At 53.5% G+C, this 15,426-nt stretch overlaps 1 protein-coding gene across 1 annotated transcript in view; it reads right to left on the bottom strand.

Annotated features, from left to right (window-relative positions):
- Positions 1-4,230: 4,230 nt before the first annotated feature.
- ADAMTS14 (ADAM metallopeptidase with thrombospondin type 1 motif 14) overlaps positions 4,231-15,426 on the bottom strand; it is an 84,002-nt gene continuing 72,806 nt past the window's right edge. Inside the window, exons 16-22 of the mRNA XM_008057859.2 lie at positions 12,973-13,136; positions 11,379-11,547; positions 10,819-10,951; positions 8,901-9,108; positions 7,207-7,336; positions 7,011-7,121; positions 4,231-4,775 (exon numbers count right to left, since the gene is read on the bottom strand). Coding sequence (XP_008056050.2) covers positions 4,279-4,775; positions 7,011-7,121; positions 7,207-7,336; positions 8,901-9,108; positions 10,819-10,951; positions 11,379-11,547; positions 12,973-13,136 — 1,412 coding nt within the window. The 3' untranslated portion in view covers positions 4,231-4,278. The remainder of the gene's footprint in view (positions 4,776-7,010; positions 7,122-7,206; positions 7,337-8,900; positions 9,109-10,818; positions 10,952-11,378; positions 11,548-12,972; positions 13,137-15,426) is intronic.

The raw sequence follows: 15,426 nt of genomic DNA, 5'->3' as shown, positions 1-15,426 counted from the left end.
GACACAAAGATGGCCCAAGTGGCCGTGACAGGGGCTCTGGGAGTGAGGGCATTAACCAGAGCAGCAGACAGGGCAGCAGGTTGAACCCAACCTCTCTAACCACAGAAGGCAAGTTCTCAGTCTTCTGGGTCCTCCCTGGGAGAACATTCAACGATCCAACTTTCCCCACCCCTCCCAGTCCTAGATGACCTCCTGTTTGGAGTCCAGGAACAAGATGTGCTCTGGGGTCCCTTCCAAGTCTGTGGTTCCAAGAGCCCATCTTTCCAGAATTCTGAGACCCTAAGCAACACTTTCCTGAGATTCTACACATGCACGATTTTTATGTTTTCTACAGCGAAAGATGCTATATGGGCAACTGATTCTAAAATCTTGTTTCAATTATTCTCGTATCCCATTGTCAAGTATTTCTAGGCTTCTATGATTCCAAAATTTCAAGATTTCATTATTCTAAGATTCTCCAACGTAAGAAGGAATGCCAAAGCTCTATCTTCTTGCCTTTGTGAGTTACTCTTTTAGCAGGAGGGAGAGAGAACAGGTCATCCCATCCTCACAACACCCTAGGGCTGGGGCAGGCCTTGCAAGGCATCTTATCCACACCCACCCCCCAGGGACTCCCACTCTCTGCATCCTTCCCCCATCTCACTGAGGAAGCCCCAGGGTGGACTCTGGTGCTTGCCTCTCCCAAAGTGTTTGGTATGCACCGGCAGCCTGGAAGCCTCAGTCACTATCCTTTGGGGGACCTAGCCCACAAGGGCTGGCCGAGGAGGGCCACAGCCTCTCACTTCCCCTTCACTTACCTGTAGGGGCCAGAATCACCTCCAGGGGTGCTGGCCACTGCAGTATCACCCAAAGCTTTCTGGCCTAGAACAGGATGGCAGAGCCAGGGCTCTGAGTAGACTTTGAGGATTCACTCACTAGCTGGGCATTTGGGCTTCCCCAATGGTGGGGTCAGAGTGGTGGTGGGAGAAGCAGGTTTCTGCAGGCTGTGACCCACCTCCCTGGAAAGATCATCATCCTCTGGTTTGCTCTGTTGATGGGTGGGGGTGGGAGAGCTGGGGGTGACCCCTGGGGCTAGGGACCGTGAGGTGTCCAGTGGGTACTCTTCTGTCTACCCTTCTCCCTCCAGAGCTGGCCTCCTCTCTGTCCAGCTCCCAGGTACCTCTAGCTGTAACCTATAGAAGGCCCTGGCAGCAGCTAAGCTGGCTAACCATCACTAATCAGGCACAAGAGGCTCCGCTGCTTTGGGGTGTGTCTCTTTGGCACCTGCCACTCCAGGTTCTTGTTCACTCTAAGTTTCAGGCCTACCCTGGACAAAAGGAGCCTCCTTGCTCTGCACATAAATGCACTGTGTGATCCTGGGAAGGTACCTTCCTCCCTGGGTCTCAGTCTCCATATCTGTAAAGCAAGGGTCCAACAAATTTTAAGGCTCCTTCCAAGCCCACAAATGCTACGTTTCCATGGGGGGAAAGTAGGGGTACATTCACAGGTGGGCTTTACATTGACCATCTCAATTCAAACATATATTACCAAAGTTGCTAAATTGGAATTGGTTTCTTTACTGAAACTCAGAAGTCAGTTTGGGTTTCCTGCTTTTTTATTTTTTATGTTTTGAGTCGTAGTCTCACTCTGTTGCCGAGACTGGAGTGCAGTGGCACACTCACGGCCACCGCAGTCTCAACCTGCTGGGCTCCGGCAATCCTTCCCCTTTAGCCTTCCAACTAGCTGGAACTATAGGTGTGTGCTACCATCCCGGCAGCCTGCTAGAATCACTGTGTGGAGTTTAGAGTCCTCCCGGGATTTCTGTGACTCGCTGGGGTGGTGGGGGACAGGGTTTGTGGGCTCAGGACTCCACACCCTACTTCCTGCTGTCCTGTCCTGTGCTCTGCTCCTCCTTCCTTCTGGCCTGCATCTTCACCCACGCATCCTTTCCTTCTCAATCTCCACTGAAACGAAAACCCTGGCTCCCGCAAAGAATAGCCCTTAATTTGGGGGGTGGACATTCCCAAAGGTCGATAAATTTGATCGACCCTTAGGCATATTAGATACACTACATGCTAAAACGCCCCCAGCTATTTCCACCAGCATGGCTGCCCTCTCCATCTGTCTTTGTGACTCCACCCCCACCTGGGGGGGTGTGGGGGGGGAGTCTCCAAATCACTTTCTCCTCATTAGGTCAGCTCTCCATCACAAGGGGCCCTTTCTCCAGTTTCCCCTTCCTCAGTGCCCCAGCCCTGCAGATTTCTTTACTCAGTAACACACATTCTGCCACTGCTTAGAAGGCAATGTGGTCGTGGTCACCCTGTTCCCAATGCCAATCTTTTCATTCTGTGGAGGGTCCTTTAGAGAGTTTCCCTACTTGCATGTAGGCAGGGTGAGAATTTCACAAATTCAAATCACCAAAGATTTTTTTTTCTTTCACTCCTAAAACTTCATCCTGGTATAAAGTGTTGTCCTACAACGTAGGCCTCAAGGAAGTGAGAGATCCAGTGACCAACAATCTGGTGGAAACCTTGTGTCTTACCTGGCAGTGCTTGGTGTGGGTAGGAAGGTGGAGGGATAAATGGAGGGGCCACTCTTCCCTGAGAGTGTACTGTGCCCCACTCCTAATACTCTTACCACAGTCCAGCCCAGACCCTTAGAGCTCTGGCTCCCTTGCCCCCTTCCTCAAAACAGAGAGAGAACGAGAGAGAGAGAGAAAGAAAAACACACACAGCACAATCTTTTGGGGGTCCAAAACAAAGCACCAAGGGTAATGTTAATAAATACATAAAAATTTAAACATCTGGATTTATAAGGCACACAGGCCAGGCTGGTTCTCACAGGAATGACTCAGTGTTTGCCCCAGCATCTTAGGGGGAGGGAAGGGAGCACCTGGGGACCCGGGACCCTGCCCCCACCTCTGTTCTCCAAGGGCATTCAGGTAAGGGGGCATTGTCCCTATTTCTTCAGCCTGGCTCAGAACAGCTCCTGCCCTGGGAAAGGAAGAAGTAAGAAGCACCTCTATCATGTAGCAGGGAGTCTGGGAGATCCTTCCCACAACCCTGGGGGTGAAGACCCCTGTAGGTATCCTGGGAACCAGGCCACTTCCTGAGAGCCAGAGGGTCTAGGGCTGTTACCTGTCCCTTGTAGGCAACATGGAGGGCAGTTGAGTCCAGCAAAGGACCTACAGCACCATGGGTATGTCCTCCCCACCCCAGGGCTGGGGCATTTGGCCCAGGAGGCCCTTGTCCTCCCCAGGGCTTGGCCATGAGTGGACTCTGGTCCTCAGCCTGGGGCCCAACTGCTCCTCAGAAAACCACACACCTCTGGCCCAGCTTGAGCCAGGTGAGCAAAGACCCCTGACTCCAGTAGGAGTGGTCTTTGGCGGGGGCAACGATTGAGAGGCGCAGTCTGAGAAGTCACATCTCCTCTGTGTCCTGCAGTCATCTTCAGGCTGGGCTCCCTTCAAGCCCTGGAGTGATGATTAAAGTTGCCATCCTGGCCCAGCCAGGGGTCAAGCACCAGTTTGGATGATGAGGACTTAGGGTCCAGAGTGTCTCATGCCCCCTTCTCTGGTGGGTTGGGAGTGGGATTAGAAGGCCGGTTTGTAATTGGGAGTTATCAGAAGTAAGAGAAGTGACATCACAGCAGCAGAAAATGGCTACAGCGTTACCCTCCAGCCAGCAAAGACAAGCCGGCCTCTGCTCCCGGCCGCCCTGGCCTCAGCTTGGCAGGGCTGTTGGGAGCTCTCAGGTTCCAAGAGCTGGGCCTGAGACAAGCTGGCATCCTCTGCCCCAGCCCTGCAGTGGGGAAGCCTCATGCCACACTCACCCAGCCCCCCTTCCTCTTGGTCTGTCTGTGAGTCGCCTCCCACCTCCCCAGTCCTGCTTTTCCTTTCTAGACAGAGGGATCAGACAGGCAGGACCTCCATAGGGGTCCCCACAATTCTGTGGAAGGCAGGCCGCCCTGACAACTCCTAGCTGGGCTTCAGACCACCCTGGGGCCAGTGACTGTGAGGAGGCAACAGAGGCTGGCCTGGGTCCCAGCAGGAGAGACCAGCAGGAGCCCCTGAAAGGTTCAGTCAGGCCGCCTGGGGCTGCTTGCTGAGGTATCTCTGGTTAGGGCTTCCCTGATCTGTCTTCCTCCCATCACAGCCCCAACAAGAACAAGAAGGGGAATAATTTAAAAGGAAGTCTGTGCTGCTGTGCTTGCCCATGCCCCACACTGTGTGTCCTTTGAGCTGGCGGTCATGGGGCAGTATATGGAGTGTAAACGTGACTATGGGATGGCAGGTACGGCTCATGTCATGCGGGAGGTGGCGGGAAGGCTGGTGCCCGGATGCTTCGAGTCTTCCCTGGGCTGTCCTGTATCCTCTGAAGCCGGCATAAGTGCCTGAGTCCAGCCCCAAGGCAGCCTCCCAGGGGTGGTAGCAGAAGTTCCCCAGAGTGCTCTAGGGCTCAGTGTCTGGGGGGTAAGGAGATGCTGGGTCACTGGAGAGCTTGTGTCCAGAGGTCCCGGGAGCTGTGTGGGCCGGCCATGCTGATGCTCCTCTGAACCCGTTGGCTCCCCGGTAGGCTCCACAGCACCTGGAGAGGCTTTGGGTCCTGGGAAAGGGCTCCCGGGAGTGGAGAAGGGGGCTGGTGAGGTCAGTCCAGGGTCAGGGCTAGTGTCGTCGGGGCCCGAGGCCTTCTTAGTACAGGACTCACAGCACAATCGGTGATAGCCGGGGATGGAGCAGTAGCGATCGAGCACCTCCAACTGGCAGAAGACGGACCTGTCCCCCATGCAGGGCTCTACTGCAAACACAGCACAAGGACAGACGTCAGGGGAGGAGATGCCCATCAGCCGGGTGACATAGGCCCCACCTCCCACTCACCCACCAACTGCCCTCCCTCCATTCCCTCCTGGAAGTGAAATCCTCTAGAGCAGATCTCAAAGCGATGGCCCACACACCCAGCAGCAGCATTGCCTGGAAGCTTGCTGGAAATGAAAAGTCTCGGGCCCCAAAATGCATCAGACCCCCCTAGCACATCAGAAACTCTGGGGGTGGGATGCCCAGCACTGTGTTTTGTTTTGTTTTCTGAGACAGGGTCTTGCCCTGCCATCCAGGCTAGAATGCAGGGGCACAACTATAGCTCAATCACTGCAGTCTAGAACTCCTGGGTTTAAGCTATCCTCAAACCTTAGTCTCCCAAATAAGTAGGGACTACAGGCACATGCCACTACACTAAGCTAATTTTTTTTAGTTTGTGTAGAGATGAAGTTTCACTCTACCGCCCAGGCTGGTCTCGAACTCCTGGGCTCAAGTTATCCTGTCTCAGCCCCAGCACTGTGGTTTCACTACCCCTCTAGGGAATTTCAATTGTGGGAAAATATGAGAACCATGTCCTCAGACTTGGCTACACACTGGAATCCCTCAGAGGGCTTTACAAACAGCCAATACCTATCTCCTTTGCCCTGACTGACTGGAAAGTCTGGATGTGGCCTGGCATGGGGTAAGTCAAACCTGCAGCAGCTCCAGGTGAAAGTGACAACCCTCACCTCCTCCCAGGCAATCCAAAGGAGTCTGATCCTCCCCAGCCAGGGCCTCACGAAAAGCCCAGGCAACTCACACTCACAACAAGCAGAGTAAACATCCTGCCACCAGACAGCACACAGCTGGAACAAGTTCTCCACCACTAAATTTGGAATCAAGCAGATTTAGGTTCAAATCTAGGCTCTGCCACTCAAGAGCTGTGAGGTTTGGGGAAGTCATTTAAACTATCCAAGTCTCAGTCTCTTCACCTATAAATAACGGGGATGATGCCAACATTCACCAATGAATAACAACAATATAATTATAAATAACATTTGTAAAGTACCTGGTGTAGAGGGGTGCTCACTACACCAGTTTACTTTGCTTAAAATACCATGCTTTAATAAAAAATGTTTTTGTGACAACTCCATATAGGTCTCTCCCGATAAAACATGAAGGCAGGAGCTTTGCTTTCTAATTTTTGCGAGAGAGGGGAGGAGGTGAGGGAGAGAGGCTGGCTTAGGTGAAAAGAACGATCTGAGAGAATGAAAAGCCAGTGGCCTCTAGGTGGCGCCAGAATTCTAGGATCAGAATCAGGGCCCCAGGCTTTGCTTTTGGAAAGAAAAGGGGAAGGATACCCAGGAACTCGTCCAGCCTGAGCCTCAGCATAGGAGCAGAGAAGTGGCAAGGTTGAGGCTAGACGGTCCTCTGAGGAATCAAGTCAGAAGCCTAATTTTACAGGTGAACCCAGAGAGGTTAAGGGATTTGCACAAGAGTCCACAGCCAATGAGGTCCCTAACAACAAGGGTCTGTGATCTTTCTGCTCCTGAACTTGCTGACCCTGGTCCTTGCGAGGGTAAAGAAGGGAAAGGGAGATGGAGCCTAGGAAGGGAGTGTAGAATTCAGAGCCTGGCACATAGCAGGTGCTCAGTAAATATTTACGTGTGGATGGATAAATGGAAAGACAGGAGGATGAACTGATGGGTTCCTGGTCATAGGGCTGAGAGAAACTACTACTCCTACTGCTGTTAGCTCACAGCTGGGCAGGAAGGCATATGTCCTGTCATTTAATTCTCTCAAAAGCCCTCTAAAGACAGCTCAGGTCCACAACCACTTATCTGAAAATCCTGGAACCAGACAGGATTCAGAATTCAGAACTTTGAGTGTCAGAAAAGTAACTCTGTGTGTCCATATTACAGAACACCCTCAGTGGAGACTGGGATATCACCTCGTAACCAAATATGGCAATGTTTCTGTAGCAAAAGAATAAAGGATCTTTTGTTAGTTCAGGCCACATTTTGCTACCAAGTGAGTTTGCACCAAGCTTGGAAATAAGCATTTGGAACCGTAGGTGAGGGGTCATGGACCAGGACAGCATCTTCCTACTTCACAGTTGAGGAACCTGAGGCCTGGGAAGGCTAAGGTCACACAGGCAGACTGGAAGCCAGGTCTGCTCTACTGCATGGTCCATGCTATGCCACTAAAAGGTTTGGAGGGGGGGTGGAGTTGCACTTACTTGATGATATCTTGTTCATGGGATACAGGGGTCCAGATTGTGGTACCCACTGCCCCATGGGAGTCACAACTTCCTGGACATCAGCCTTCACAGTGGAGTTCTGGAGCTTTCCTGTGAACAGGGAGAATCAGCTCAAGTATTCGGGGTTGCTAGGCCAGGGAAGCAGGGCCTGGCCTTCCCACCCCACCTGGCTCACCTCCACAGGCGGGCAGGCTGCAGATCTGGACAGTGTCTGGCTTATCCCCCTCGCACTGCCCAAGACTGTTGGCATTGGTCCGGCACACCACCTGCCGCTGCTGGATGCCCTCTCCGCAGGTAGCAGAGCACTGCCATGAAAGGGTCAGGACCAGGCCGCAGTGGCCAGGGTCAGGGTAGGTGGAGAGACAGAGGATGGGCCATTGAGCTCAGGGTGTTCCAATGCCCAAGGACAGAAAGGGTACAATGGAGAGTACCAGGTCTTAGCCTGACCAGAGGGACAGGTGAGGACTGCTTCTGAATAGCCTCAGTAGGACACACATCTGTTGTCAGGTGCTACTGTCCTGGTGGTCAAGAGCCATTGCCCGAGCTTAGAACCCTGTGGGTCTTTCCACAGTTGAAATGGTTAACTCCTGGCTCAGAAAGGGACCCCGTTCCAGTTACTACCACCTGCACCCACTGTGTCTGGTCTGTGCCCGGGTTCCTCAGTATTTCGTGTATCCCCTGCTGCAATCCACCACATAATGTGGCCTGGGGAAGGTCAGTTTATGTGATGCTATCTTGTTAGTGGGACATACAGGCCTGGATTGTAGTGCCTACTGCCACATTGCCTCAGCATCTAACTCTAGAAACCGGGAGAGCTGGGTGACAGGGTCTCCAAGGACCCTTCTAGCTCTGATAGTCAATGATCTTGTGACTCGATTTACCAAACACGAGTCTGCAGAGGCATGTTCCCAAGGTCTTCTTCCCCCAGAAGGACAGGTGTGGGTGCAAGAAACAGAAGAACGCAGAAGACCACTGTTTGTAGCGGCTACCACACACACTGCCCAGACCTGATACACTTCTTATGCTGACAAATGGGCTGTGTGTGGGTCCTGGGTGGGGGGGTGTGGACTCGGGGAAAGTAAGGTTGCCCGATGTAGCCATGTCACTTTTTAGGCACTGACCACAGCCTTTCTAGCTGGATGGGGAAGAACTTGCTGTCACTTCTCATACTGGACCACATACTGCATGAGGTCAAGAGTCAGGCCTGGCTAGTTGATGCTGGGTTCCTGTGTTCCTAGCACAATACCCGGCACGTAGCTGCTGCTCAGTAAATAGTTCTTTTTTTTTTTTTTTTTTTTTTTGAGTTGGAGTCTCATTCTGTCACCCAGATTGAAGTGCAATGGCCGCTCCCAGCCACCGCAGCCTCAACCTGCTAGGCTCCGGCGATCCTTCCGCCTCAGCCTTCCGAGTAGCCGGAATTACAGGCATGCGCTACCACACCCAGCTGATTTTCTATTTATTGTAGAGATGAGGTCTCACTGCCCAGGCGGGTCTCGAACCCGCGGGCTCAGGCAATCCACTCACCTCAGCCTCCCAAAGGCGCGGGATTACAGGCTGAGCCACCGAGCCCAGCGTAAATAGCTCTTGAATACAAGACTGTGTTTCAGCTTGCTCATCTGGAACACAGGGACACTAACCCATGTCCCCTAGCACTGTGTGAAGCTTAAAGGAGACAGTGAATGAATGCAAAGGCCTAGCACAGCGCCATGGCACCGCGTCCGTGGGAGTTGTTCCTCCTTGCTTCCAGAACAGCCAGATTCCATGTGGAGAGAGAAATTCAGCCAGAACACTCTGACTGCAGAGAATAACACAAAAGTCCCTCACACCCAGTCCTCCCCAAGCCCCTCCCATCTCCTGAGGACCACTCACCTGCGACCAGGCTCCTGTCCGCCACTGGGCAGGGCAGGGCACGCGGAGACAGGGTCTCCGGGCCTCAGGCCGGTCCCCAGGACAGGCCTTGACCGGCATGGCCTTGCGAGTGCCATTGGAGAGGGGCAGCAGGCACTGTACCCCCCGAGTCTGCACCCCTAGCTTCCCACAGCTCCGGCTGCAGGTGCCCCACTCCTCCGTCACCCACCTGGAAACACACAGGGCAAAGGAAGGAGGTGAGGCCAAGGGACACTTCCTCCCAGGGGACACCTCCCACCCCCAGACAGCCACAGGCAGAGGCCAGAGTGGGCTTGGGCTTCGGAATGTTTGAGGCCCAAGACAGCTGCCCACCTGGCTCTGCAGCTATCTGGCTGCGTGACGGTGGGGAGATCACTCTTCTCACCTGCTCTGTCTCATTTGAAAACAGGTACGATGCACATTTGAGTTCTGGTACCCTGTGTATTCCTGGGCAGGTGATTAACCCCTCCAAGTCTCAGTTACCCTGTCTTCACACCATGATGGTTTCATAGCCCCATACAGAGCGGAGTGCCTACGGAGCGCAGGCACTGTCCTGGGTGCTGAGATGCAGTGGTGCACACTACAGATCAGAGTCACGCTTTCATCACAGACTCCCTCACGGTCCTGTGGAGCTCCTGACAAGCTCACTAGCACCATCACCACCCACAGGGCTCCAGTATGGAGCAGCTACACTGGAGGCCTGCTAGTAGCTTTTTGCCAATCTCAAGTAGATGCCCTTTGGATGAGTTAGACAAAAACACACTGCTCTGGTGGGGGTGGAGGAAGGTTTCCTGCAGCATCTTTTAGTAAGTTAGTGCTCTTTCAGGCAGGTTTCCTGAATCAACCCCTTCCTTTAAAAACAAAACCCCTAAGGCAGTATGTACAACCCAGATCTCAGGCAGGACTAACCCTGCAGGTTCTGTAATCACAGACATTTGTGGGGAAAGTGGTCTGAGTAATAGTATAAAGTAACAAGTAAAAGAGGGTGGTTATGAAGATGTCCCAGGCAGAGGTGGGGCTGGGTATCATGACCAGGGAGCAAATTCTAGCTCTGATCACCAGTTCTCACCCTGGCCCCTCATCACACATTCAGTCCTGGGGCTCCCCCAACCCAAGGGAGCAGGAGCTGGTGAGGCCCAGTCAGCACCCTTGCACCCAGCCAGGGAGGACTCCTGGGGAAACAGGAGGATGCACAAGACCCTTTGCGGTTTCCTACTGGCCAGTCACCCTTGGCCTTGGTCTGCCTGAGGGGGACTAGGGAGGCCTAATGGAGGCTGAGGAAGTCCTGGGGACTGCTCTGCAACAAGCTGAAAGGCCTGAGCTTGAGTCCTCTACAAAGCACAGCTCTCTCCTCTCCCCAAAGGTTCTTCCAAATAAACCCAAGATCATGACCTTGTGCTCAAAAGCACCTGTAACCTCAGGCCAGGGAATCCTAGTCAGGGCTACAGGGCTGGCAGGCAAGGCTATGTCTCTGGACTCCTGACGATTAGGCAGAGAAGAGGTGGTGGACAGCACTCTAGGCTGGAGCCCAGAAACATTGAAATCCACATCACCTATATCCCAACCCCAGATCACTGAAGAAAACTCTGCCCCAAAACTGGGCCTTAGTTTTCCCATCTGTAAAATAATACTGGGAAGGGCAGGACAAAGAAAGCTTCTTTTTTTCTCCAGGGAGTGGAAGTTAACCCAGAAACCCCAGAGGGGACGGAAGGGCAAGAAGGATGGGCACTGGCCATGGGCAGAGCCAAGAGCATGGGTTGCTCTCTGCTCTAGGAATCCTGAATTCATGGCTTTTATCTCCACAACCCAGTGCTGAGGGGAGCTGGCTCAGCAGCCCCTCCACCTGGGGCCAGGACTAGGCCTCACTCCAGACTCCTTGTCCCTCCCCAGGAGCACTCACGCGGGCTGGGAGCACAGGTGTTGGTTGCATCGCCGGCGGATGGGCTTGGGCCTCTTCTTGTGGTCACACAGGTGCCGCTGCACCATGTGGTGGTCACGTCGGCGCCGGCAGCCATATTTGGTGAACTGGATCCCTGGGGGGAGGGCAGGCTGCCATGGGCCTGGTCCAGCCAGGTTCAACACTGCCCTGCCTGAGGCCTCAAGGGCGGTACCTGTGGCGAGCCTTGAGGGCCAATCCCACCCCCCTCTGTCCCAGGCCTACCCACATCACTTTCTGAAGGATACCTCCCTGATCAGGCCTATCTCACTGGTAGGAAAGTGGTTTTGGATGGCTGCCTCTTCCCACAGGGGGAAAGCTCATACGGGGCAGAGGGCTGAATATACCTCTAGCACCTCTAGCCCCATTCCAGAAAGGGCCTCCACATGTTGGAGATCTTCAGGGAGAAACTGAGGCATAAACAGGAACACATCCAACGGAGGCCACATCAGCCCTCTACCCCCGCCCCTCAAGAGACCATGGGTCACCTCACTGAGGCACTGGAGGGTCAGGAGAGCCAGTACCTCCTCCACAGGTCTTGGTGCAGGGCGCCCAGCTCTTGAGTGCCCACTCGTAGGTGTCCGTCTCCTCCAGAAGCACGTTGTTGCTTCCGATAAGTGGCAGCAGGTCCTCATGGATGACATATTTGTAGGCCAGGCTGCTACGGGGGCCACCCTCAGCTGGGGGGAGCACCTGAGGGGGTAGCACCGGACTGAGAGAGAAGCAAGGCAAGCATGGGGTGGCAGGTAGAGGGGCCAAAGAGAGGCTGTGGGGTCAGAGCAGAATCAGTGAAAGTTGGGATGAGGTGGCACCAAGCTGGGAGTAGGGGGCATTCAGGCCAGCAGCTGCAGGACAACTCAGGTTAAACACTTGCTGTGTGCCAGGCCCAAGAGCAGCCAGTGCACCCATGAACACTCTTTTCTCCCATAAATCTATGTCCTAATGAGGGCAGAACCCATGTCTATCGGGCTACTGGGCTCATGAGAGCATCCACACTGCCTGGTTCTAGAAGACAGTCAATAAGCTCAGTGTGGATACTAGGCCCTCATCAGACATGTGATCTGCAAGTATTTTCTCCCACTCGGCAAGTGGTCTTTTCACCTCCTTGACAATGTCCTTTGGTGATTGCGGTCTTCGATTTTGATAAAGTCCAATTTACCTATTTTTCTTTTATTGCTTATGCTTTTGGTGTCATATCTAAGACTCCAAGGTCATAAAGATTTATCCCTCTGTTTTCTTCCAAGAGTCCTACAAATTTAGCTCTTATATTTAGGGCTTTGATCTATTTTGAGTTGACTTTTGTGTATGGTGTGAGGTAGGGATCCAACTTTATTTTCTTGTATGTGGGTACTCAGTTGCCCTAGCACTATTTCTATTCTTTCTCCATGAATGGCCTTGGCACTTTGTTGCAAATCAGCTGGCCATAGACATATGAGTGGTCAATAAATATAAAGCAAATAGAATTAATATGCTGACACCAACAGGCCACAGAGTCTGTCCTGCAGGCACTTCACAGCTGGTGGGGGTAACACCAGAACCAAAGTCCGTCCAAGGTCCACCTGCCACCAGTCAGGGATGAGGGCACCATGGACACAGCTCCTCGTGGTCTGTCTGCTGGGTTAACAATCCCTGGCCCATGGCCCATGAAGGAGGGCACGGGCAGAGATGGGCCCAGCCAGGACAGTGGCCTTGTTGTTCTCTTGTCAGGAGGTGCTGGGTCAGCTGCCTTAAAGGGCTGAGGAAGCCACTCCTGGACTCACTTGCTGGTCATACCACAATGACAACAACACTGAACGACGACGAACCGGTCCTGCCCCTGCCAACGCCTCCCTCCAGGCCCATTTCTGAGCCTGCATTAAGGAGAACAGACTCCTTGCATGGAGCATCTGGGGCTGACAGCGAGGAGACAAGTCTTTCTCTCTTCCTCATTTGCCATTCTGCTAACCTTTAAGCACAAATGAGAAGCGGATCCCAGGCTGAGAGTTCCTTGGCCTTGCCCAGGCTCCCAGAGACACCAGAATGGGCAATTCCCGCTAGGCCTATGCTGGCTGGGCGGTGAGGCAGCGAGCTAGGGGGGCAAGGGGGTAGGCAGGGGCCGCCGTGTGGAGTGGGGCTCACCAGGACAGCAATGGCTTCAGGCAGGGGCCCGCTGGTCTTGAGGCTTTCCTTGGCATCCTCCACCACATCCTCCCACTCCAGGCCCATGGCAGTGAAGGTCCGGCTTGTGGCTTCCTTGCCCTTGGGGTTGAGGATGAAGCTGCCCGTGACCTGGTTCTTCACCACTGGTCGATGGGGAGAGAGGGTCACGTAGATTTCTACTCCCCCAACGGGAGGCCCATGAATATGATATTTGAGGTTCCCCTGTATACCTGCCACCTGAGCGCTCCCCAGTCAGATCACCAACATTCCCCACCTTACCCAACCTCCCACACACTCATCCCTGCCTCTGGATCCTGGCACATACCATTCCTCCCACCCTCACTGCCTTCCACTCTTCCTGCCTAACTCATCTGTACCCATAGTGGGGACTCAGCACAATACCTACTCCTCCAGGAAGCCCTCTTGATTGCCCAGCCCTTGGGAATTCTGCCCTCCCTAAAAGTTCTACAGTACAGCATAGAGGTTAGAGTACAGGCTCTAGAGTCAGATTGATAATGGGGAAAATAACTTAGCCCTCGGCTTCACCATCTGTAAAATGGGAACGATCATTGTACCTAGTCCCTAGAGCTGCTCCCTCACTACCCGTTTCCAGGACTCTCAGGACAATGAGAGGAGTGTCACAAACTTGGCAAGCACGTGACATACGGTGGGCACTGTGCCAGGACCATCAGAGCAGCGCCTGACTTTTGGCATTGATGTTGAGTGCAGATGCCACGACTCTCTCAGCAGCCTATCAGCACATCTTCACCTGGGGTCCTTGGCCCAGCACGGGGCCTGGCACACAGTGAAAGGCTTAAAAATATCTGTCCATTTCTGTAAGGGGTAGAACCCCTTAAAGTCCCAGTCAGTGAGGAACTTGTAACTTGGTACCAAAAGACTCCATGTGGCATGTAGGTAGAAGATGTGTCGGTGTAGACACCCGGTCAAGGCCACTGAGTGGTACCCTTGGCCCCCTGGAAGCAGCAGGGGCCAGGCAAGGGCCCAGCCTGGGTCCAAGCCCCTTAGCCAAGTGCGGAGGGCAAAGGTTCCAGAGCCCTGAGGTGTCTGGGAGGAAAGGGTCCCCAGTGTCTCTACCTGGTACAAATCTAAGTGATTGTAAATTGTCATATAACAGCCAAGGAGCCAAGAACACCACACATGTGCCAGTCACTGTTTCAATTTAGTCCTCACACACATCTAAATAAGGCTGGGCTTTTATTTATTTATTTAGAGTCAGAGTCTCACTCTGTCGCCTAGGCTGGAGTGCAGTGGCACCCTCACGGCCACCACAGCCTCGACCTGCTGGGCTCAGGCGATCCTTCTGCCTCAGCCTTCCAAGTAGCTGGAACTATAGGCATGTGCTACTACACCCAGCTGATTTTTTAATATATTATAGAGATGAGGGCTCACCAAGTTGCCCAGGCTAATCTTGAACCTTCAGGCTCAGGTAATCCTCTCGCCTCAGCCTCCCAAAGAACTGGGATTATAGGCATGAGCCACTGCGTCTGGCCAAGTTGGGCTATTATTAGTGCATGTGGGGAAGTGGAGGTTCCCAGAGGAGCAGGGACGTGTCCTGGACACCAGTGGCCCGGGAATGGAGCTGGACCAGAACCTAGGTGTCCAGAGATGGGTCTCAGAGATGGGATGGAGTAGAGGGGATGGAGTGGGGAGAGGAAGGAGCAGGAAGGGGGGGAGGGCAAGAGAGCCTCGCCCCTTCCTGGGAAGCTGCTGGAGAATGCCCCACCTCCTGCCTGCCCAGGTCACCTGATCTCTCTTAGCCCCAGTCTCTAGATGTCTAGGTGAAGGCTGGGTAGTTCCTCTGTCCAGGTGGCCTCAAATTCCCTAACTTCCCTTGGTCATTTCTGCAGCTCACTGTAGCAGGGTCCTGGCTGTGCACAGCTCGTTCCAGGGGGTGATGGGTGGGCCAGCATGGACTCTACTCTCTGGGCCCAGCTTCAAATCCTGGCTCTACCACTGACCTGCCCTGTATCTTGGGTAACTCCCTAACCTCTGTGACATCAGTGTCCTCAACTGCAAAATGGGACAATGATGTCCTTCATAGCCTGTCATGAGGCTTAACTGAGACAATATATAAAAAGTGACAGCTCATGGCTCAGCACATGGTAGGTATTAATGGCATAAATTCTCTTCCCCATACTTCCTTCCAGAGAGTCCGTGTCCCCACTTCCAGGAGAGTCTAATGAGTCTGGACAGAGTCATGGCCCTCACTGCCAGGGCTTCTTCCTGTCCTGGGCTCCTCTAGAGAACACCACCACCCCCAGAGGCATGCCCATACTCACATACAAATATTCACACATCTTCACTGAGGTTCTGCCACATACCTCACACTTGTATAATCACACAACCTGTGCCATCTTCAGGCTTCAGCTCCCGGTCTGCCCCTACTTTCTCCCCCCTCCAGACTCCCTTGAT

Source organism: Carlito syrichta, unplaced genomic scaffold (genome assembly GCF_000164805.1).
Source record: "Carlito syrichta isolate Samal-C Ts95f unplaced genomic scaffold, Tarsius_syrichta-2.0.1 Scaffold303141, whole genome shotgun sequence".
Classification (NCBI taxonomy): Eukaryota; Metazoa; Chordata; class Mammalia; order Primates; family Tarsiidae; genus Carlito; species Carlito syrichta.
Note: the sequence above shows the minus strand (reverse complement) of the source record. Positions and strands in the feature narration are given on the sequence as shown.